The sequence below is a fragment of the Canis lupus genome, chromosome 7 (genome assembly GCF_003254725.2).
Source record: "Canis lupus dingo isolate Sandy chromosome 7, ASM325472v2, whole genome shotgun sequence".
Classification (NCBI taxonomy): Eukaryota; Metazoa; Chordata; class Mammalia; order Carnivora; family Canidae; genus Canis; species Canis lupus.
The window spans coordinates 13,309,743-13,332,449 of NC_064249.1; the positions used below are offsets into that span (position 1 = coordinate 13,309,743).

General features: G+C 34.5%; 1 protein-coding gene across 6 annotated transcripts in view; it reads left to right on the top strand.

The window, feature by feature from the left end:
• CEP350 (centrosomal protein 350) overlaps window positions 1-22,707 on the top strand; it is a 153,819-nt gene that overhangs the window by 111,472 nt on the left and 19,640 nt on the right. For all 6 annotated transcript variants that reach the window (XM_025429941.3, XM_025429944.3, XM_049112109.1 and 3 more), the window contains 8 exons: window positions 3,881-4,092; window positions 6,739-6,883; window positions 11,662-11,822; window positions 14,273-14,409; window positions 16,711-16,793; window positions 18,390-20,380; window positions 21,203-21,610; window positions 21,706-21,852. In XM_025429941.3, the coding sequence (XP_025285726.1) occupies window positions 3,881-4,092; window positions 6,739-6,883; window positions 11,662-11,822; window positions 14,273-14,409; window positions 16,711-16,793; window positions 18,390-20,380; window positions 21,203-21,610; window positions 21,706-21,852 (3,284 nt within the window). The remainder of the gene's footprint in view (window positions 1-3,880; window positions 4,093-6,738; window positions 6,884-11,661; window positions 11,823-14,272; window positions 14,410-16,710; window positions 16,794-18,389; window positions 20,381-21,202; window positions 21,611-21,705; window positions 21,853-22,707) is intronic.

The window sequence follows — 22,707 nt, forward strand, 5'->3', positions numbered from 1 at the left end:
AACCAAAACTCATTATTACAGATGATAAAGTTGTGCACATGTTAAATCCAGCATTTACAGGTCAGTTCTTAGAATTAAGTGAGTTTAGCATGGTTGCTAGATATAAAATTTATAAACAAAACTCAATGACATGTCTATAGAGCAGCAGAAATTGGTTAGAAAATCTAATATTTAAAAGAGATACCACTTATAGAAAAAAAATATGAAGTACTAGGAATAAATTTAAAAATAACCAAGATCTTTCTGGCAAAAACTTTAGAATTTTATTAGGAGACATTAGAAAAGATCAAAACATACAGAAAGCTTTTCCATATTCACAGATTCAGTGTCATGAAGATGTTCATTCTGCCTGAACTTATTTACAGATTCAAGACAATTTAAATCAGAAACCCAGCAAGACACTAGGTATTATACTATATGTTGGCAAATTGAATTTGAATTAAAAGAATGTAAAAAAAATAATAATAATAAAAATAAAAAGAAAGAAACCCAGCAAGATTTCTTTGTAGGATTTGACAAGCTTATTTTAAAACTTGTATGAAAGAACAAAGGACCAGAAAACCAAGACACTGCTAAAGAAGAACCACAAAACGGAGAACTTACTTTACTAGATACCAAAATTTATAAAAGTATAGTAATTAAAACAGGATTATTTGTACAGAGATAGACAAATAGACTATGAAACAGCCAGGAAAAATACCCATGTATATATGGCAAATTGACTTCTGACATAGGTAACTTTACAGAGCAGTGAAGAAAGGAGAGACTCTCCCAAGAAATTTTGGGGACAGGAAAATACGAAATCAGATCCCTACATTGACAATCTAGAAAGATCCAGCTGAAGGGTTAAAAAGCGGGGGGTGGGGGTAAAAATTAGAACTATAGAACTTTTAGAGGACATATAAGAGAATATCTGTCTGACATCAAGGAATGGGAAGATTTCTTTAACGTGGTAATACAAAGCAAAACCATGAAGGGAAAGATCAGTAAATTTGACTTTAATAAATTAAGAATTTCTGTTCATTAATACACCATAAAAAAGGCAACAAAATAAGAGTATTCATAACATATAACTGGCAAAGGAATAGTATGAGAATATGCAAGAAACTCCTGTGAATCAAAAATAAAATGACAACCACATTCTAAAAAAATGGGCGGAAGAGCAGGTAATTCATAAATGAAGAATTCCAAATCATCAGTAAACATCTGAAAAGATGTTCAACTTTATTAGTAATTAGGATATTAAAACCATAAAGAAATACTATTTCATACCTGTATTCATTTCCTAGGGCTGCTATAACAAATTATCACAAATTTGGTAGCTTAAAAAAATGTTTTATTCTCTCCCTTCTGGAGGCCAGAAGTACAAAAGCAAGGTGTTGGTAGCACTGTGCTTCCTCTGAAGATTCCAGAGAACAATCTTTCCTTCCTTCTTTGAGCTTGTGGTGGCTGTGCTGTAGGCATTCCTTGTGTCTGGATAACTGCAGTCTCACATTGTCTCTCCTCCATGTCTGTCTGTTCCTCTCTTGTCAATTAAGACAACTTATCAGTGGATTTAGGGCCTACCCAGATAATCCAGGATGATCTCATTATGAGATACCTCCATTGTTTTAAAAAGATTTTACTTACTTTTTTCAGAGAGAGAGAACACACAGGGTTGTGAGCAGGGGCAGGGGCAGAGGGAGAATCCACGCAGACTCTGAGCTAAGCACAGAGCCCAATGTGGGGCTCAGTCCCATAATCCTGAGATCATGACCTGAGCTGAAATCAAGAGTTGGTCACCAAACCAACTGAGCCAACTCATCATGAGAACCTTAATTACATCTACAAGGACCTTTTTTTGAAATAAGATTACATTCATAGGTTCTGGGGGTTAAGACATAGACATATCTTTTTGAGGGCCATTATTTCAACCCGTTCAAATACCCATTAAACCTGTTGGTGTTTAGGTAGAACAAGGAACTGCTCTACTGGTATTATTAAACCTATTTTGAAAAATAGGTTGAAAAAAGAGGCATTAAAAATAATCAAGGGGCACTTAGATGGCACAGTCATTTGGGACTCCGACTATTGATTATGGTTCAGGTCATGATCTTAGGGCCATGAGATCAAGCCCTTCGTCGGGCTCGACTGGCTGTGTAGCCTGCTTAAGATTCTCTCTCTGCCCCTCCTGCCTCTTGTGCACATGCTCGCTTTCAAATAAATAAACATAAAAACAATTGATAAAAGAATAAAAGTGAGCTACAAATATCCTACAATTCAGTTGTTCCATTCCCAGGTATGAATCCTAGAGCAGTGGTTCTTAAAGTATGGCCCATGAAACTCTGAGGGAATCTCTGAGATCCTTTCAGAGGGCCTGGGAGGTTAAAATTATTTTTATAATCCTAATATGTCATTTGCCTTTTTCACTGTGTTGACATTATACTGATGTAGCAAATATAATGGTGGGTAAATTTGCTGATGCCTTAGCATGAATCAAGGCAGAGTGGCACCAAATTGTTAGTAGTCATTGTATTCTTCACCACTTTGCACTAATGATAGCATGCCAGTTTTATATTAAAATGTTCTTAAATAAGCATTTGCAAATACTAATTTTGTTGAGTTTCAACCTTTGAGTACCTTTTTTTTTTAAAGATTTTATTTATTTATTTGAAAGCCAGTGAGCACAGAGAGAGCATGAGCTGGGGGAAGGAGAGGAAGAAGCTGACTCCCCTCCTAAGCAGTTACCCCAATGCAGGGCTCTATCCCAGGACCCTGGGATCAGGACCTGAGCTGAAGGCAGACGCTTAACTGACTGAGCCATCCAAGTGCCCCTGAGTACATATATTTTTAATATTTTGTGTGACAAAATAGGAAATGCATATAACATTTGCATGTGCCAAAAGATGATGGTCTTAAAGAGAAGCGCTTAATGCAATGATTTGAATTGCAAGCTGAAGCCTTTCTTTTCCATGGAGTACCATTTTCACTTAAATGGTTAAAAACCATGGTTATTTATACTTGGGTATTTGGCAAACAGTTTCTCAGAAATAGATAAAGCACCTCTGACACTTCAAGGAAAACAAGTGAGTTTTTATTGCCAGTGATAAAATATAAGCTTTCAAGTGAAAGTTTGGAATTTTAGAAATGCTCTTTTCCCTATTGTGAGCTGGACCACTTTCCAGTACTTAAAAGACTTTCCTGTTATAATGGGTGATGATATTAATCAGCCATCTTTTCATATTGTATGATGAAATACGTCAACACTGGGAAGATCTTCATAACTCGGTGAACCAATGCTTTCCAAGTGACCCGTGATGGTTTAGAAAATCATTCATGAGTAAAAATATCCATTGAAAGTACAAAATTGACTGAAGGATGTAATGTAACAGATCACAGAAAGTTTATTGATATGATTTCAGATTCCACGTGACAGCTAACATGGGAGAAACTACCAATTGTCAAGTTTTGGTGTGACATCAAAAAAGAATATGCACCATTATCCATAAAGACTATTAGAATACCTTTCCCTTTCTAATTACATATATTCTTTGTGAGGCCAGATTTTCTGCATATGCTTCAACCAAAACAACATACAGCCACATACTGCAGACAGAAGGAGATATGAGAATCCAACCGTCTTCTGTTAAGTCATTAAAGATATTTTTAAAAATGTAAAAACAATTCCTCTCCTTTCCACTAAGCCCTTCTCTGTTTGCATCAGCCAAAATTCTTACTTAAACTAACAGACTTTATAGTAATGTGATTCACTAAGTCATGAGATTAAAAATTGTATCTAAATGCAACAAGTGAAATTATATAAAAGCAAATGTAAATCGTAACAGTTAAACATTTCTTTTGACCCAGATGGTGGACTTTTTCTTGTTTTTACTCTCTCTAGAAATAGCAAGTGAAGCAGAATCTCCAGTACCTTCCTACTCTCACCTACACAGTGAAAGCTCTATTCCAGAAGAATTGGGCAGCCCTGCTGTTGGATATATACAGTCTGAGTCTGTAGTTCAGGAGCAGCCAGGGAGTCCAGATCATAGTGTACTTACTGAAGAAATGGTTTTTTCACAAGAACTGGAATCTTCTACCTCTCCTAGTAAACATGTAAGTTAATATATATTTATTCCTCAAAACTTCTTTAGACAAAAGCCTATCTAAAAGGTATATTATTAACAGTTGTTTTCTTTTTTCTTAACAGTTATATTCTTGCAATTCATGACAGTGTTGACTATCTACCCATACCTGCAACATGCAGTATGTGATATTTGAACAGGAGTAAAGCTTTTTATTGACTTGTAAATATTTATAAATATATGAATTTTAGCTTTAGTGGCAGTTTTAAATTTTATATTATTAGGTCTATTAATGTTGAAAGGATAGAAACTTCTAAAATCTTTAAAAGATAATTTAAGATTGGGGCACCTGGCTGGCTCACCCAGTAGAGCACGTGACTCTTGATCCCACGGTCGTGAGTTCGAGCCCCACATGTATGTGGAAATTACTTAAATAAATAAAACTTTTTTAAAAAGATAATTTAAGTTTAATTTTAATTTAAAGATAATGTATAGGAACAATACAAGTTCTTATTAAAATCTGTATTCTATTATGTAATAGAAACAATGAGATCTTAAACAGCAATGTGCCTTTTCTATAATTTAGCTAATAACTGCCCTTATAAATCAGAATAAAAGTAGTGGTTTCATCTCTTTAAAACAGATCTGAAATGGTTATTGACTCTAAATTAAAGTAATGGTCACTGTTAGAATAAGGTTTTCCACATTTCTTTAATGCTATACTTCATTTAAAAAAAAACCTGATAAAAGCTTAAGCTAGAAGCTTAATTTTTTTAAATTTGATTTTATAAGGTATATAAAGGAATTAGCATAATATTAAATATGAAGTGAATACAAACTTTGTTAAAGTCTCTCTTTGTCTAAAAAATACACTTAAATTCAGAAGGGAATATTCTTTGGTAGAGTCTTCATTTTATTGTGGGTTTAAAGAATGAATTGCATTTCCCCTGTTGAAAAATCAGATTCATGTGTATTATGACACCTAAAAGATTTGGGGAAAAAAACATTTTTTATCCAGTAATCCAATAAAGAACCTGTTCCACGCTATGTTGGAAAAGACTCCCGTGCCTTGGGCACAAACCTGAAAACAGAGGTTTTAGATTATAAAAGGCTTCTATTTAAATTCTCATGTTAGCAAATTCTTAGTTATTATGTGAAAATAGGCTTGTATATAATTGTATGTGGAATTTACAAAGCAAACTATGTTTTTTGCCACAATCTTATTTCCTGTGAATTGATTAGATCCTACCTAGCATTGTTATTGAGATTCAAAATAGCCACCACCTGATCAAACACTAAAAATTAGCTTTTTTCCTCACAAAAAAAGTCAAATAAAACTAGTGTGCCTTAGAGTGATTTTTAAAATAAAAACCAATATTTATTGATTGCTTATTACCAAATGCCAGCTAATATGCTAAATGTCTTATGTGGATTATCTTCACAACAATTCTGTAAATACTGTTTTAAGCCCCTTTCTGAAGCTCAGCAGGCTAGGAAGCTTTCCCAAATTCACAGATACAGGAAGTGATGATAGCTAGGAATCAAAGTAGGTGTTCTCAGGGTAGAAATTATGTCCTTCATAATAATCTCTTGTGGACAATCTTCTTATGTCCTCTTTTCTTTCATTCCTCCTTTCTTCTCTTTTTCCCTTCTTTCCACAAAACCAGTACATATTTAGTGTTTTTAAGATTTATTTTTCAGTTTTATTGAGATAAAATTGAGACACATCATTGTATAAGTTTTGTGTACAACATAATGGCTCGACGTACATATATTGTGAAATGATTATTACATTAAGTTTAGTTAATATCCGTCACCTCATATAGTAACAAAATAATGCCTTTTTCATTATAATGAGAATACTTATGTTCTTCTCTTAGCAACTTCCACATAATACCATGCAACAATATTAAGTATAGTCATCACATTGTATATTATATCCCTAGGACTTGTGTATCTTATGACTGGAAGTTTGTATCTTTGCCTACCTTCACCCAATTCCCCCCACCTCAGATAACCACAAACCTGATCTCTTCTGTGAGTTTGAGTTTTTTTAGATTCTACATATAAGTGAGATCATACAGTATTTGTCTTTCTCTGACTTATTTCTCTTAGCACAGTGCCCTCCAGGTCTATCCATCTTGCAAATGGCAGGATTTCCTTCTTTCTTTATGGCTGAAGAGTATGCCTCTGTGTGTGTGTGTGTGTGTGCGCGCGCGCGCGCGCATGCACGTGCACATGTGTGTGTGTGCAAGTGCACATAAATGCACCACATTTTCTTTATCCATTTATCTATCAGTGGAGAACTACCATATGATCAAGCAACTCCACTTCTGGGTATATATCTGAAAGAAATTACTATGTCAAAAAGATGCCTGCACCATGTTTAGAATTCTTTTAATTAAAAATTAAGAGGGTAAATATCACTTAAACAGTAACCACTCCTACATTATTACAAACTTTTTTAAAAAGTGTGCTTCTTTATAACTTTTTTCTGTAATTTTAAAAGAATTGAGGTTTTATCCTTTGTGTAATTTGTAGACTTTTTATACCATAGAGTTATTTAAAATTAAAACTCTTGGTAAATATTATCTTTAACTGTTTGGTATCTCGAATATTAAATATATTTTACAAATGTATCACAAAACAGTTCCCACTTGGTTTTCTGTTTGAACAGTCACCTCCTAAGAGCTGCACATCTGTGTCAAAGCAAGAGTCTAGCAAAGGAAGTCATAGGACTGGAGGACAGTATCGTCTACCTGTCAAGTCCCAGCAACACTGTTACAGTTGGTCAGATGAGTCATTATCTATGACACAGTCAGGTAAGACTGATAACAAGGAGTTAGTGTTCTTTGTATAATACGCTTTGTTTATCCATATGTTAGTATCATGTTATCCCTCATTGCATTTGTAAAGGCTTTTTGCTTGCCAAGATTAAATCACATAATTTCATGGCTTTTCAGTGATAATCATTTCCCTAACTACATAAAAAACGATACACTGTTATATTCTTGGGTTGTTAATAGGCAGTCATTTATTCATCAGACATTGTTGGATTTTTTTTCAATGTGCCAGATACTGCTTAAGTGTTCCCTACTGCTCTGTGCATAACCTGTGAAACCAGACAGCATATTACTGTAATCAGACTTTACCCAGTGGGTCTTCCTAACTAGCATAGAAACTCCTGGAAAGGAGAGTCCATATCTTGTTAACAGGTGTGGCACCAGACCTAGCAGATACTTTACATTGCACATGCCTGGTATTTATTAAATGTTTTTTGAATGAATTAATGATGACCATGAGGAGAGATAGCAGGAGGTAGTGCAGGATAGTTTAAGTTTTAAAGGAGAAAAGGTAGAGAATAGATTGCAAAGGGCAGTGGGGAACATTGTCTATTTTCCTGTAACCTCTATTCTACTATAATCTCTATGGTGTTAGATTTGGAAGAATGAACAACCTCTATCTATAAGACTTAATCTTGGGAAGCATATCTATATAGGCAGTGTTCAGTTTATATAGTTTATATCCCAATCTTCCTTGGAAGATTAATACTGTATTGAGTGTATGCCTTTTGAGCTCATTTTTAGTTTGCATTTGAGAGTAGACATTTAATAAAAGAAAAATGAAAATACTATTCTTGTTTTGGTCTGTGATTCTATTCTGTGCCCCCTGTTTTCAGTGTTTCAAATGATAGTAAATCATGGGATATTCTCACATTCGTATTTATAAACTACTCTTTTTCTTTGAATAACTGCATAGTATTTCAAATAATAGATATTTTGCAACTTAGTTAACCGTTTCCCTAGTGATCATTTAGATTTTCTCAAAATTGCCAATAATGCTATAATGAACATCTTCTGTATATTGTTGAATATTTCAGTAAGAATACATTCTTAGAAATGGAATTACTTAGGTCAAACCAGTTGAAGAATGTTGTCTACCATATTTATCTGTTGAAAATTATTATTATTATTTTATATATTTGTTTTCATGTGCTCTGGTGAAGAGTTAGTGCCAGTGGAATAACATGTCAGTAGACATAAACTTGATACTTGGAAACATGGATTCTTTTCTTGGCTTTATTAATCACTGGTGACTTTCTCCAAGTTTCTTTTCCATATTAGGCATCATAACCATCCTTGCATGAGTTATGGACCAACAATTAATGCTCATGTTAGTAAGATATTATTTTATTGGTAAAATGTAATTCAAGTAAGAATGGTTTTAGAGAAATAGCTCTGAGATTTTTAAACTATAGATCCCATCTACCTATTAATGATGATATCATTATAGGCAGTGTTTGTGGTCAGTTTTAGTGTATTGGAATTATATAATGCTTTTCTCACTTGAGTGATGGAGAGTTTGTTACTAGCCAAGTACCTATTGGCTGCGTGTGTCAAATAATCAGGAACTTAATTTTTTCAATTAGATTATTCTGTCCATCAGGTTATTCTGCCTTGACGTGTTTAAACAAATCAAAATATCATTTACTTGTCTCCTCCTTTCTCCCCCACTACCCAAAAAAAACCCTGTGGGGGAGAATTCCATAAAGGCAATAAATTAGAGTTGCTTGGGTAAAAAAAAAATTTCTAAAGATTCTCTTAGATGCTACTAATGATGTACTATGCAGTAATACTATATTAAGGCAGATATATAATATATTCCCATTTGCTCTCATAGACTTTATTTAATTTCTACCTTTCATTTGTATACTTTTGGTTTCTTTAGTACTTAAAAGTAGGAACATTCTCCAAGGTCTTTCATCTAAAAGCTCCAAGTTTTTCATCAACCACTGTTAAATCTTCACAACCATAGATGATAAATATTTTTATTAGAAAAATCACTGCTGGGGGGCGCTTGGGTGGCTCAGTTGGTTAAGTGTCTGTCTGCCTTTGGGTTGGGTCATGATCTCAAGGTCCTGGAATTGAGCCCCGCATTGTGCTCCCTGCCATGCTTCTCCCTGTCCCTCTGCCTGCCCCTTTCCCTGCTTGTGCTTTCTGTCAAATAAATAAAACCTTAAAATCACTGCTGGCATATGCAATTTTAAAAATATATTTAAAATAATCATTTTGTAAGGGGGACAAAGTTGAAACTAAATCTGTGGGAGTATAGTGGTCCTGTTTACAATTTTATCAAAGTAATGTCTCAAGTTTTGGAAGCACATAAAAGTTTATCAAGCTAAAAGGAACACAGTTTTAAAAGATGCAAAGGTATGGGTTTATACTTCATTTTAGAAAGGTTTTAATTTTTAGGTCATCCTGCAGTCCTGTTCCTAATCATTATACTAGAATCATCAATTGAATCTCTACAAAGCCTGTCACTAAGGATTCAGGGTCTTTTAACTCTGAAACCAATTGATTAATTTTTTTTTTTTCAGAAATTAAAAAAAAAAAAAACAAACAAACAAGGGAGATAGTTGCTCTTTCCCACCCAAAAACTATATTACCTAAAATGTAGCTGCATAAAATGTTTGTCTTAAGTGAGAATGAACCCTACCACTGTTTATTGAGCTTTTATGGTAGTCGTGGTGCTGTGCTGTATACTTTATCCACCTTACTTAATCTTCATATCAATTCTAGAAATTGGTAGGGGTCAACCACCTTATGGACTACCAGTAGTAGATCCAGAATTGAAAATGGCTTTTACTACTACATTGTTTTGTGAGTGTTGATCAGTAAATAGTGAGCTTTGCCCATATGAAGGGCTTGGTATGATGCCACCATGGTATAAGATGGGTATAACTTTCTTGAGATACCTTAGGTCCGCAACATAGAAGTGACAGGAACTTGGATTTCATTATTTCTAATCCAGATACTGAGATCACATTATCAAAAAAGACTATCCTCCTTTTGCACTTAAATAAGTTCCATAACTAGTTCTTGTGCAATTTAATCTGAAGTACCTGATAAACACCTGGTTATTTACAGCATAATGTTGTAGTATACATCTGAGTCTTCAGATATGTATACATAGTATTTCTATTTTAATAGTACTTCTATTGCTGTTAAATGTCTCACTCAACATTAGTGTCTGGAAGTGACACCATTGTGTGACTTTAGGAAAAGGTGTGAGGAATAGTCATTTTTATTCTATGTAATTTCCAGGTGAAATGAAATAAGCAGCATCTTTAAATAATACTATTTTCATATCAAGTGGCACTTATTATAATGAAATGCCTTTTTCATGATTTTGTTATGACTGGACATCTACTTTGTGTATGTGTGTGTGTAGGGAACTATTGGGAAGAAAATAAGATTTAACTAGCTTCATTTCAGTTATTTTAAATATTTTAAGAGCTTCTAAAGAAAGGTTACAGCAGAGTATATTTCTTTGTAATTTCTCTCTTTCCTTTTATGTGGTATTAAGACATCTGATGATTCACAATCAGTTTAAAATGACGGAATTTCAGGGCGCCAGGGTGTCTCTGTTGGTTGAGAGTCTGATTCTTGGTTTTGACTCAGGTCATGATTTCAGGGTTGTGAGATCGAGTCCTGAAGTTGGGCTCAACACTCAGTGGAAAGTCTGCTTATGATTCTCTCTCCCTTTCCCCCTTACTCTGCTTGCACACTCCCTCTCTCTTTCTTTCAGATAAATAAATCTTTAAAAAAACAATAAAAATTACAAAATCTCGGTGTCTCAGTTAAGTATCCAACTCCTGATCTAAGCTCAGGTCTTAATATTAGGGTTGTGAGTTCAGGCCCAATGTTGGGCTTCATGCTGGGCATAGAGCCTACATTAAGAAAAAAAAAAAAGAATTTCAATTTGATTTTAATATGACTTAAAAACAACTAAGGGGAGGGACAGGTAAATATTAATTATCTTATCATTAGGGAATAATTCCTTACAATTTCCAAATTTCTCTAACCTAAAAGTTTTTCAACTTCCAGTTGCTTGTCTCACCAAGACAGGATACCTTGAGAGATTTATTTGCAATTTCAAATAGTACAATTAGAAAGTGAAGATAAATAGGAGGAGACTCCCCTCCTCACCCAACAGAGATTTAAGGGAAAAGTGGGGGGATGCAAATCACTAATAAATTCTTTAATTTTAAATGATAGATTGACTTTATTTAAGTGTATTATTTGCACTGCTGCTTTTCATTAATAGTTATTGAATTAACTATTTTTAAAAAGATTTATTTACTCGAGAGAGAGAGGGAGCGAGGGGGACTAGGGGCAGAAGGGGGGAGAGAGAGAGAGAGAGAGAGAGAGAGAGAGAGTGAATCTCAAGCAGACTTCCTGCTGATCCGGGAGCCTGAATTAGAGCTCAGTCCCAGGATCACAAGTTCATGACATGGTCCAAAATGAAGAGTCAGTCACTTAACCAACTAAGCCACCCAGGTACCCCAAATAAACTATTCTGAGTTAGGGATCCCTGGGTGGCTCAGCGGTTTGGCGCCTGCCTTTGGCCCAGGGCATGATCCTGGAGACCCGGATCGAGTCCCACGTCGGGCTCCCTGCATGGAGCCTGCTTCTCCCTCTGCCTGTGTCTCTGCCTCTCTCTCTCTCTGTGTCTCTCATGAATAAATAAATAAAATCTCAAAAAAAAAAAAAAACTATTCTGAGTTAAAGCTAAATAAAAGATTTTGTATCTCTTTCAGAAACAACATCTGACCAAAGTGACATTGAAGGTAGAATCAGAGCCCTAAAGGATGAGTTGCGGAAAAGGAAATCAGTTGTGGACCAGCTGAAGAAGGAACAGAGAAAACGGCAGAAGGAAAGATTGAAAGCCCAAGAAGCCAGTCTGATCAAACAATTAGAGGTTAGACATAGTAGGAAGAGGGTTTAATATCAAGGCTAATGTATATGTAAAGTCTAAATGTTTTTAATATTGTTAATAAAGTAACGGATTAGAAGTTTTCAGTATTAGTTTGGTACATATTTTAACCTCTTTTTAAAAAATCTGAGGCTGGCTATCTAAACTCTTGCTTAAAATATTAAACATTAAAATAATCTTATGAAGTAGTAAGTAAATATTAAAATCAAGTATTAAAGATTTTTTTCCTGAATAAGAAAGGTTATTAGGCCTATGAAAGATTTATATCCATGCCCTCTGAAGCAAAGAATCATTAGATAAATAATTCCATTTAAAAAAAAGATTAATAATTCTAGCTATTGAAATTATTACTGCCTTTTTAAAAACAATTTGTTTTTTAAGCAGAGTGTTTTTTAAGCACTTTATTAAAGTGATTCTGTACTACTTGAATGGCTCCAAAATGATGATTATAAACTTGACTCTTCTCCCAAGTTTTAGCAGCCTTTCCTGATTCTATCCCAGGCTGGAAACCTGGTTTTGATAAGTTCCTTATTCTATTTTCTCCTATCCATTTGATCACTGGGTCCCATTAATTCTTTTCTTTATAAATCTTCTTGCTTGTCATTTTCCATTCCAACTGCCATCACACTGTTTGGAGCCTCATGACCTCTCTGCATAGCCTCTTGAATGTCCTTGTCTCTGGTTGCTTCCCTGTTGCTTGTATACCTTCTGCCAGCCTAGTGTTCCTTAAATGCCACATTCATCATAGAATCAATTTAAACTTCCTGCTCCTCACAAGATTTCCTTCTCATGGCGTTACCAGGGAAGACCATTCAGCTTCTATATGAACACTTTCCGTAATCAGAAATTTCAAATTTTGAAGGCAATTGATATCATTGTTGGACTTTAGGTTCTCCAAATGTTAGAAAGCTTTTGTTATGTTTAGCCAGTATTTCTGTCCCTGTAATGGTCCTTGTTGTGGTCACACCAAATATGTGTTCCTCTTACCTATATTAGTTTAATCATCAGATATTTAAGTGCCTATTTGTATACTAGGAACTTAGCTAATAACGTCACACATATTCCTCATTTATCCTCAAGCAACAAGGTATGGCTTTACTATCCCTTCTTACAGATGAAGAAACTGAGTTTCAAGGACATTAGTGGTATTCAGGAACACAACTCTTAAGTGGTAAAGCTAGGATTTTAATATATCTCTAATTCTGAATTTTGTACCCTTACCATTATGCTACACTGTCTTCCACATGGAAAATAAGGCTGTTAACAGATGTGGAGAAAATAGACATTTACACAGGTACACGACACAGAGAAGGGAACAGGGATTGTAACTTGCACAGATGATTAAAAGTAAGAAAAGTGACTAAGGTAGAATGGCCATGCTAGCAAGATCATGTTGGAAAGTAGTGGGAAACACAATTTAAAAATAAAGATCATGTTCAGGACTTTAGAATCAAATGAGTTTGGACTTCAGGTCAGCAGTCTTCAACCTGAGCACACGTTAGAATTAACTGAGGAGCTTTTTGAAAAATATGAATATCCAGGCTCACTCCCAGAAGTATTAATTAGTCTAGGATGGGGCCTAGGATTTAAAAGCACTAGTGTAGGTAATGAGGTACCATTGAAAATTAAATGCTTAGATTGAAAAGCCTTGCACAAAAATGTTCATTAATGGATATGCCAACCAGAAAGATCTCTAGAAAAGTGCCCTAGAATCCATGTCATTCAGCATTTTATTAAGTGGTTTACAGACAAGAGAAAGTTCTGTATTTAGGTTTTAGAATTACAGAATATGTTGGAGAAATACATAATATATAGCATTTCATATACAAAATCATTTGGATTTTATATAATCACAAATGTAATCAACTACATTCATGTAAGTATAGCTCTTAGATCAGAATTCAGAGGAAGATAATATGAATAGTGAAAGTTGTAAAAGTAGGGATTTTAGCCCAAGTTTTAGGGATCTATAGCAATTGAGTAGCATGTGTATATTCATTCATTATTCTTAATATTTAGTGATAGCCTGTTTGGGACCAGACACTGAGTAGGTATTGAACATACAGCATTGAACAGAACAGATGTAGTCTCAAATAGTGATGTAAAAGTAGGAATTTTAACCCAGAAAACTAAGAAATATAGTAGATGAATTATTGCTTCATAGGTATTAAATGTCTGTAGAGTGGAGACTTTGTCATTTCCTAATTGATTTAGGATTATAGCCACACATTTTGCTTATTATACATAGACTATTTTAAGAAGGATCTATGAGTAACTATTGATAGCACTCTAGGGAATGATATGATATTGGGAGAAAGATTTTTTACATTATATCTTCACTATTTGAATATTTTATCATAAAATATACTATTTTCTAATTTAAAATAGTTTTTTAAAATTCTGTATAGTGACTCCTCTGATTTTTCTAAACTTAGTCATATGATGAATTCATTAAGAAAACTGAAGCAGAACTTAGCCGAGATTTGGAAACATCACCAACAGCCAAGCCTCAGATTAAAACACTCTCCTCAGCTTCTGAAAAACCCAAGATCAAGCCCCTCCCATTACACAGGTAGAAATTTGTGATAACTTATCTATATTCTGCCTTCTTTGAGAAAAGTTTGTGAAAAGCATAAGACTTTTTTAGTAGAGCTTTTAAGTAACTGTGAAATTGTAGAAGTAAAAATAATGGTTAATATTTTTATTTTCACTAAAGTAAAATTGTTATGTATGATATAATCAGATCAAATGGTATAAGGTACAGATTTAAAAATATATTTTGAATTCTGAAATCTGGTGGTTGCAATGAAAATAGTAGCATTGTAAGTTGTTATAGACCTTTTGAAAAGCAGTTTGTCAGTGTTTCAAAAGTAAAAAACAATCTGTGACTTTTGACTCAGTAATTCCACTTCTTGAAACCTACCTTGAGAAAATATGGGCTACCAAAAATCTGTGTTATCTAACATCCTTTATCAATATAACACATTGGAGCTTGGTATATCATTGAAACCAAGCATAATAGGATGTTGCTAAAGTTAGAATAGACTGGAAAAATAAAAACTAAATTGTGAAAACATTGAACTCAGTCATTCTTAGTAGTATCCACTTTACTTTTCAGAAGAGGTGAAGCCTTTGAAGGTTTTTAAAGAAAATATTTAGGAATTTTTTTGTCTGTTACAAAAGTAATGTATACTCATTATAATTAGTTTCACATTACCTGAGTTTGAATCATGGCTTCAATACCACTTAGCTATTTAACTTTGTCAGGAAAGTTATTTAATCCCTCTATGCTTTGTTTTTTTTTTTTTAGTAGAGATTTATATCCCTATAATAACACCTGGCTAATTAACTTGTTATGAGGGTTAAAAGACAACTTAGAACAGATCTTAGCATACAGTTAGCACTATGTATTAATTACTATTATTATTTTTATTAGAATACTGAAGGAAGCAGTAAAAAGAAGAAAGGTTTAAATTATATACCCGACTACCTCAAAATTGCAAATGGCAACAGTATTTCCTTTTAGGACTTCTATGCTTAGATTTTTATGTGTATTTTTTCATTGTTATAAACTGTACATTTTGTTTTTAGATTTCTACATAATATACTATTGAATGGTTTTATAGTTTTATTTTCTAGGCTATTGGAGGATTTTAACCAGGGAATGATACAATCACATTTGTGTTCAGAGAGATTTTTCTGACTATTCTATGAGGGAAAGATAGAAAAGAGTAAGCTTGGAAGCAGGGAGAATAGGAGTCTAAACCAGACCTCAAATAATCAGTGATAATAAGAACAGAGGAGATAAATTTAGAAATATTTAAGAAATAGGGGCATCTAGCTAGCTCAGTGAAGCATGCAACTCTTGATCTTAGGGTCATAAGTTTGAGCCCCATGTTGGGAGTAGAGTTTATTTTTAAACAAAAAGAATTTATCCTTAAAAACACTTAAAAAAATATTTAAGTAGACTCGACTAATTAAAGTTCTAGATAGTGAAGCAGGAGAAATCTAGAATGACTTACAGATTTGTCTTAAGTAGTTGCTTGAGTCAAAGTTCCATTAACCTAAATGGAAAACCAGAGATATTCTTTTGTGGGAAGTGTATAATTTTCATTTTAGACTAATTGTGCCCATAGTTCACTTAAGGGGAATTATACAGGAAAGAGGTCAGGGTGAGATATATGGGGATGATCAGCATAAAGATGGTGGTTGAAACCATACATATAACAACATCACCCAAAGAAGATACACATTCAGAGAGAATAAAAGGGAGCCAAGTACTAAATAGGATAAAATAGCATTTAAAGGCATTATAGAGAGAGTAGAAGACAAATACTATAACTTCACAAATAAAGAGAAGGCAAGAAAATGAAGTGTAATTTTTCCTGTTAAAGAATAAGAGAGGGGCAAAATTTTGAGGCTTATGGCATAATTACAAGCTAAGAGGAAAAAATTAGTTGAAGGACTAAAGATGATAGGAAAGAGAATATACATATAATTGATCGGTGGAACTGTGTGAGATTTTAGGCAGAAAGAGGTTCAAATAGTCAACTTTGAATAAGGGTGAAGGACCCCCTTTTTTCTTTCCTGCAGACAAGGAAAGGCAATTGGGATAGCTATGAATATAGATATATTTGTAGATGGAAAATTTGACAGTAAGAAAGTTCATGCTGGTGGACTCTGTTTTTCTCATTAAAGAAGCAAGATCATCTACTGAGAGTGATGAGGGCCAGAAATAGGCTTGATGAAAGTGACAGGATGGGACACCTCCCGTGAAGCAGAAGTAGTTGTCTAAGATTTGACGGCTTTTTGTTACTAGTTATTGTAATGTCAGCAATACATTTGTTTCTGCTCATTAATTTTTCTGTTTCAGATCTGAAACAACAAAGAACTGGAAATCACTAACAGAATCAGAACGCTCCAGAGGATCGTTGGAGTCCATTGCTGAACACGTTGGTATGTAACTAGAAAAAAATAATTCTGTATCTACAAAGACTATGGATTTATGCAAATGCCTACACAATTCTACCTCTGTAGTTTTTTTTATTAAAAAATGAATTTCTTGGGGATCCCTGGGTGGCTCAGCAGTTTAGCGCCTGCCTTTGGCCCGGGGCGTGATCCTGGGGTCCTGGGATCGAATCCCACGTCGGGCTCCCTGCATGGAGCCTGCTTCTTCCTCTGCCTGTGTCTCTGCCTCTCTCTTTCTCTCTCATGAATAAATAAATAAAATGTTTTTAAAAAAATTCTCTACAGGGCAGCCCCGGTGGCCCAGCGGTTTAGCTCTGCTTTTGGCCCAGGGCGTGATTCTGGAGTCCCGGGATCGAGTCCCACATCGGGTTCCCTGCATGGAGCCTGCTTCTCCCTCTGCCTATTTCTCTGCCTCTCTCTGTCTCTCTGTGTCTCTCATGAATAAAGAAATAAAATCTTAAAAAAAAATGAATTTCTTAAAGATAGTAATTATTGGGATTTTAAGTTACTTTGATATTTTAAAGTGATTTGGTTATATATAAATTTTGTTAATAAGTCTTTGTTGTCTCAAATTCATGATAAAAACTGAAGCATAAAGGCATTACTCTAAAATGGCTGAATGTATCATTGGTTTCATTAATCAGATTTTATAACTGATTATATATTTTTTAGCCTATACTGTTGTTCAGAATTAAGTGGACATATATATTTTTTCAATTTAATCCAAAGAAATATAAGAATTATTGAAAATAAAGTATAATTCAATGAGGAAATAAAGCTGAGACATAAAATAGCCTACACAAATAGCAATGACAAAACAGATTTGAATTCAAAACTTTTAATTCTTGATTTGTTAGCTCATCAAATCTTTTTTTTCCTTCATTTTAACTCTTAAAGTGCTTTATTTGAGGTACCTGGGTGGTTCAGTTGGTTAAACAGCCAACTCTTGATTTCAGCTCAGGTTAGGGTCCTGGAGTGGAGCCCCACATCAAGCTCTGCGCTCAGTGGGGAGTCTGCTTGAAGATTGTCTCTCTCTCTCTGCCCCTCCCCCTAGACTCGAGCTCTTTCTCTCTCAAATCTTTTTTTAAAAAAATGCTATATTTGCAGAAATAATTCTCTTTTTTCTTGTGTTTTTTTACATTTGAGAGCTTAATTGAATTCCTCAGGAAAATTCATTCTTTTTGAAGTACATATAGAATACTTCCCTTCCTTCCTTCATTGTTTTTCTATATGAAATATGTATATAATATCCATTGTACAGTTCTGATTTTGCATGGTTGAGGATGATCATGCAAATCAATGTCTCCATAAACTGAGAGACATTTTTCTACACTTTATAAGTTAAGACAACACTTATGAAATTATTTCAGACTTTAAATTTTCAGTCATTCTACTGTTCTGGATATTGTTGGTTTAATATATTCTTTTAAAGGAAAAACTTACCTTATACAGTAACCAAAACAGGTTATATTTATTGAGCAGAGTTTTTCCTAATGAAGATTTAGCTTTTATTTAACCTTTCATTCCCGAAGTTAAAAGATTGTGGTTAAATAATTTTGATATGATTTTTTCTTTTCCTTTAAGATGCTGCATTGGCAGGTTCTGAGAGATCAGTACCAGAAAGGTCACTGTCTGCATATGCAAAGAGAGTGATTGAATTGGATAGACAAACAGAAGAGCATTTCCAGACTTCGTCTCCAATTCTTAGATCATCAAGAACTAGAGCAGAATCTGGAGATTCTCTGGAAAACGTACCTTCCTTACCTCTTCTCAAAGAATTGAATGTCTCTAATAGAATTCTGGATGTGTCAGATGCCAAGGTTGAGGAAGACTCTAGTCAAAAATCAGAAATACAAGAAGTAGACTATACAAAATTGGAAGAAAGTGTGATCGAAGAGGCCTATTCGAAACAATCTAGGAAGTCTGATGTCTTACTGAAACTAGACCTAGAACAGGGAGACTCATCTGAAATTCTTTCAAGGAAAGATCTTTCTTTAGATTCTATAAATGTTCAGAAAGACTTAGTTAGATTAGCCATTGAAAATCTTCATAGAAAGGAGTTGAAAGAGTCAGATCAAGATATGGATCATAGTCCAAACATCCAATCAGAAAGAGACATTCAGGAACAAAAGAACATAAAGGAAAGGGACTTGTCTTTGTTAGAAAATCTTTTTGCTCCTAAAGAGATTCCATACTCTGTAGATTTCGAAATGTCTTCCTTCAAGAAAGACATTTCAGCTGAATTGTACAAAGATGACTTTGAGGTGTCATCTTTGTTGTCACTCAGGAAAGACTCTCAGTCCTGCAGAGACAAGTCACAGCCAACCAGGAACTCTACAAGTAGAGCCATTAGCTTTGGCAGTGATGATGAAATCAGTGAGTGCCTCAGTGAGAAAAGCCTTTCTGTTCAGAGCAGTATCCACTCTGAGAGGCTGTTAGAACTCAAGTCCCCTACTGAACTTATGAAAAGTAAGGAGCGCAGTGATGTAGAGCATGAACAGAGAGTTACAGAAACCCCTTCCTTGGTTTCAGTTTCTGTGGCAGATGAGTTACATGATTTCCACATTGGTGATAGGGTGTTGATTGGCAATGTTCAGCCAGGAACTCTTCGATTCAAAGGTGTGACTAGTTTTGCAAAAGGATTTTGGGCTGGAGTAGAGTTGGATAAAGCTGAAGGAAATAACAATGGAACATATGATGGCATTGTATACTTTGTGTGCAAAGAGAAACATGGTATTTTTGCTCCTCCTCAAAAAATATCTCACATTCCAGAAAACTTTGATGACTATGTAGACATAAATGAAGATGAAGAGTCTTACTCAGATGGACAGTATCAATACTATAATCAAGAACAAAAAGATACAGTGGATTCCAAGGATAAAGAAAAGGATGCAGTTGATTATTTTTATGAGAATTCTCCATCTAGTATGCACAATATAGAAGCCTCACTTGGTAGAAGCCTTAAAATAGAAACAGACAACATTCAGGACATTTCCGGGGTACTTGAAGCCCATGTTCACCAGCAGTCTTCAGTGGATTCACTGATCTGTTCACAGGAAAACAAAAACCTTGTTTCTAGTGCCACAGAAAAGATCTCCATTGCTGTAGAAGACGATACTTTAGATAATACCTTTTCTGAAGAATTAAAGAAGCAACAACAGTTTACAGAAAGGGAAGAGAACCTATATCCTGAGGTGTCAGAGAAGCTTTCTACTCCACTTCTGGATCTTTTAACAAGAGAAAAGAACCAATTGGAAGCCCAACTGAGGTCAACTCAAAGTGAGGAAAAAAAGTCAGAGCAACAGCTAGAAAGAGTCTCTTTACTGACAGACAGTTTACTAACAGTCTTTGTGAAGGACACAGTCAATCAACTACAAGAAATCAAAAAATCTAGGAATGAAAAAATCCAGCTTAGCAATCAAGAGCTTCTTGATGATGATCAAAAGAAAGTTCTACCCCAAGCCCTATCCCCAGATCTTGAGGAACAGTCATCAACTGTTCCAGGTTGCTTCTTAAGGTCTGAATTGGAAGATGAAAAAGAAGAGATTTCTTCACCAGATATATGCCCCAGACCTGTAAGTATTTTATCTAGACAGAATGTCAATTAACAGCTCTTGAGAGTTTTTTTGGTGATGTGTTATTTGATAAAAATCACTTGTACTAGTTTTTAAAGGCCTCATCGCTATTTTCCTGTCTGAAGTATAATTGTCCTCTGTTATGTCATGAGTGGTTACTATAGGGTTGTCACAGACACTAGCAGCTTTATGCTGGATTGATGACCCTTGTTTGCTGTCCGCAGCTTAGAGTCCCTTCCAGGATTCACTGAACAGATTTATTTCCTGGAGCTTTCCAGTGGTTCTCAATCCAGTTCATTTGCCTATGAAATAATTTGTCCACCTAGCTACTCAGTCATAGTTACCCTGCAGATATTAGCAGTTGTGATGTTGATTCTGATAAAACTGAAATATATCCACTATGACATATACTCAGACCATCAGCTTACTTAGGTGCCCATGGACATTTGAACAAAAGTAATGATTTTGAGTAACTTGAGCCAGATAATCACCAAAGGTGAGAAATTTTGTATACCATTAACATACCCCAGAGACAAGAAAGTCCCTCAGAAAACAATGATAAATCAAAAAGAAAAAAACAACTAATCAATAAACATTGTATAAAAATTCAAGTATAAGGCTTATGTAAGCACAGTTATGGGAAACCAGGTAGTTTTTTTCTTAACTTGTTAATTGGCAGCCACCATATTGTTTTTATTTTGCTTATAGAGAAGTAATAAATATACAAATAATATATTTGCTTTGTCTTTAAGAAAAAAAAAACCAAATGAGTGATCTGAGGTCACTAAATGGTGGTCTATCTGAATGGTTCCAATTCTGTAGGAGAGTCCAGTATTTGGTGCCAGTGGGCAGGAAGAACTTGCGAAGAGACTTGCTGAACTTGAGATCAGCCGGGAGTTCCTGAGTGTGTTAGGAGATGATCAAGATTGGTTTGATGAAGACTTTGGTTTGAGCTCTTCTCACAAGATCCCCAAAAATAAAGCAGAAGAAACAATTGTACCTCTAATGGCAGAACCTAAAAGAGCTCCCCAGAAGCCATGTGAAACACTATTGGCAGTCCCACATACTACAGAGGAAGTAGAAATTCTGGTACATAATGCAGCAGAAGAACTCTGGAAATGGAAAGAATTAGGTCATGATCTTCATAGCATCAGCATTCCTACAAAACTGCTTGGCTGTGCCAGTAAGGGTCTAGATATAGAAAGCACTAGTAAAAGGGTCTACAAACAGGTATGTAACATGGAACGATAATTTAATCTTTGAATTTATTTCCGTTGTCTGAACTTTGGATTCTCAGCCATTTTGTTTTACTTTTCTCTTTCAAGGCGGTTTTTGATTTAACAAAAGAGATTTTTGAGGAAATATTCGCAGAGGATCCCAACTTGAATCAACCTGTCTGGATGAAGCCATGTAGAATCAACTCTAGTTATTTCCGACGAGTGAAAAATCCAAATAACCTTGATGAAATCAAGGTAAACTGCAAACTAGAGAGTATCTCCTTTTTTGACTTGCTATTCATTTATGCAGATATATAAATGCCATGAAAACAGATACTCTTCTGTGTTAGTCACCCTCTGTCCTCAAGGCCTGTCGCATAGTGGGTATTGAATAAATGTTGATTCATTGAATCCATGAGCAGTGGAGGAATGGGTGAGAGGGAATCCTGAATTCTCAAGTTTTTACAAAGCATAGTTTTAACAGTCATTTCTTGTGTGTGTGTGTGTGTGTGTGTGTGTAATTTATAACATTTAAGTTATAACATTTAAGAAAAAATTAGGAAATAGGGAAATAAATTATTGTGATTCATTGGAGTTTTAGGTAAATTTTTGGTGATTTAGAGATAGATATTCTAGAATTACACGTGAAAAGATGTCATATATCAAACAGGCCAGCCCTAGACAGGTGTTACCTTTTCATCTTTGATTTTGGAGGTTTCAGATTAGTAATGTGGTTTTGAAATATGTGGGATAGTAACATGATATATAAAATATATTATCTAAGAAACCTCTGAAAAGATTAAGTACCCTAAAGCTACAGTAACTCCCAACAAAACTTTAGAGTCACAATGATAGCAATTCTCTGCCTGTTCACATGTACAAATATATATATAAATATATTTATATATTCATACTGACAAATACTATATTTTATAATGTAAATTTATTTTATTTATTAATAACAATGAATAAGCTGAAATAAGATAAAATACCTAATATATATCTATATCTATAATACGTGTGTGTGTGTGTGAGTATGCGTGTGTGTATACACACACACACAGGTCATATAACAAACAAAGGTTATATTTCCAGTATAGTGCCTCTCAA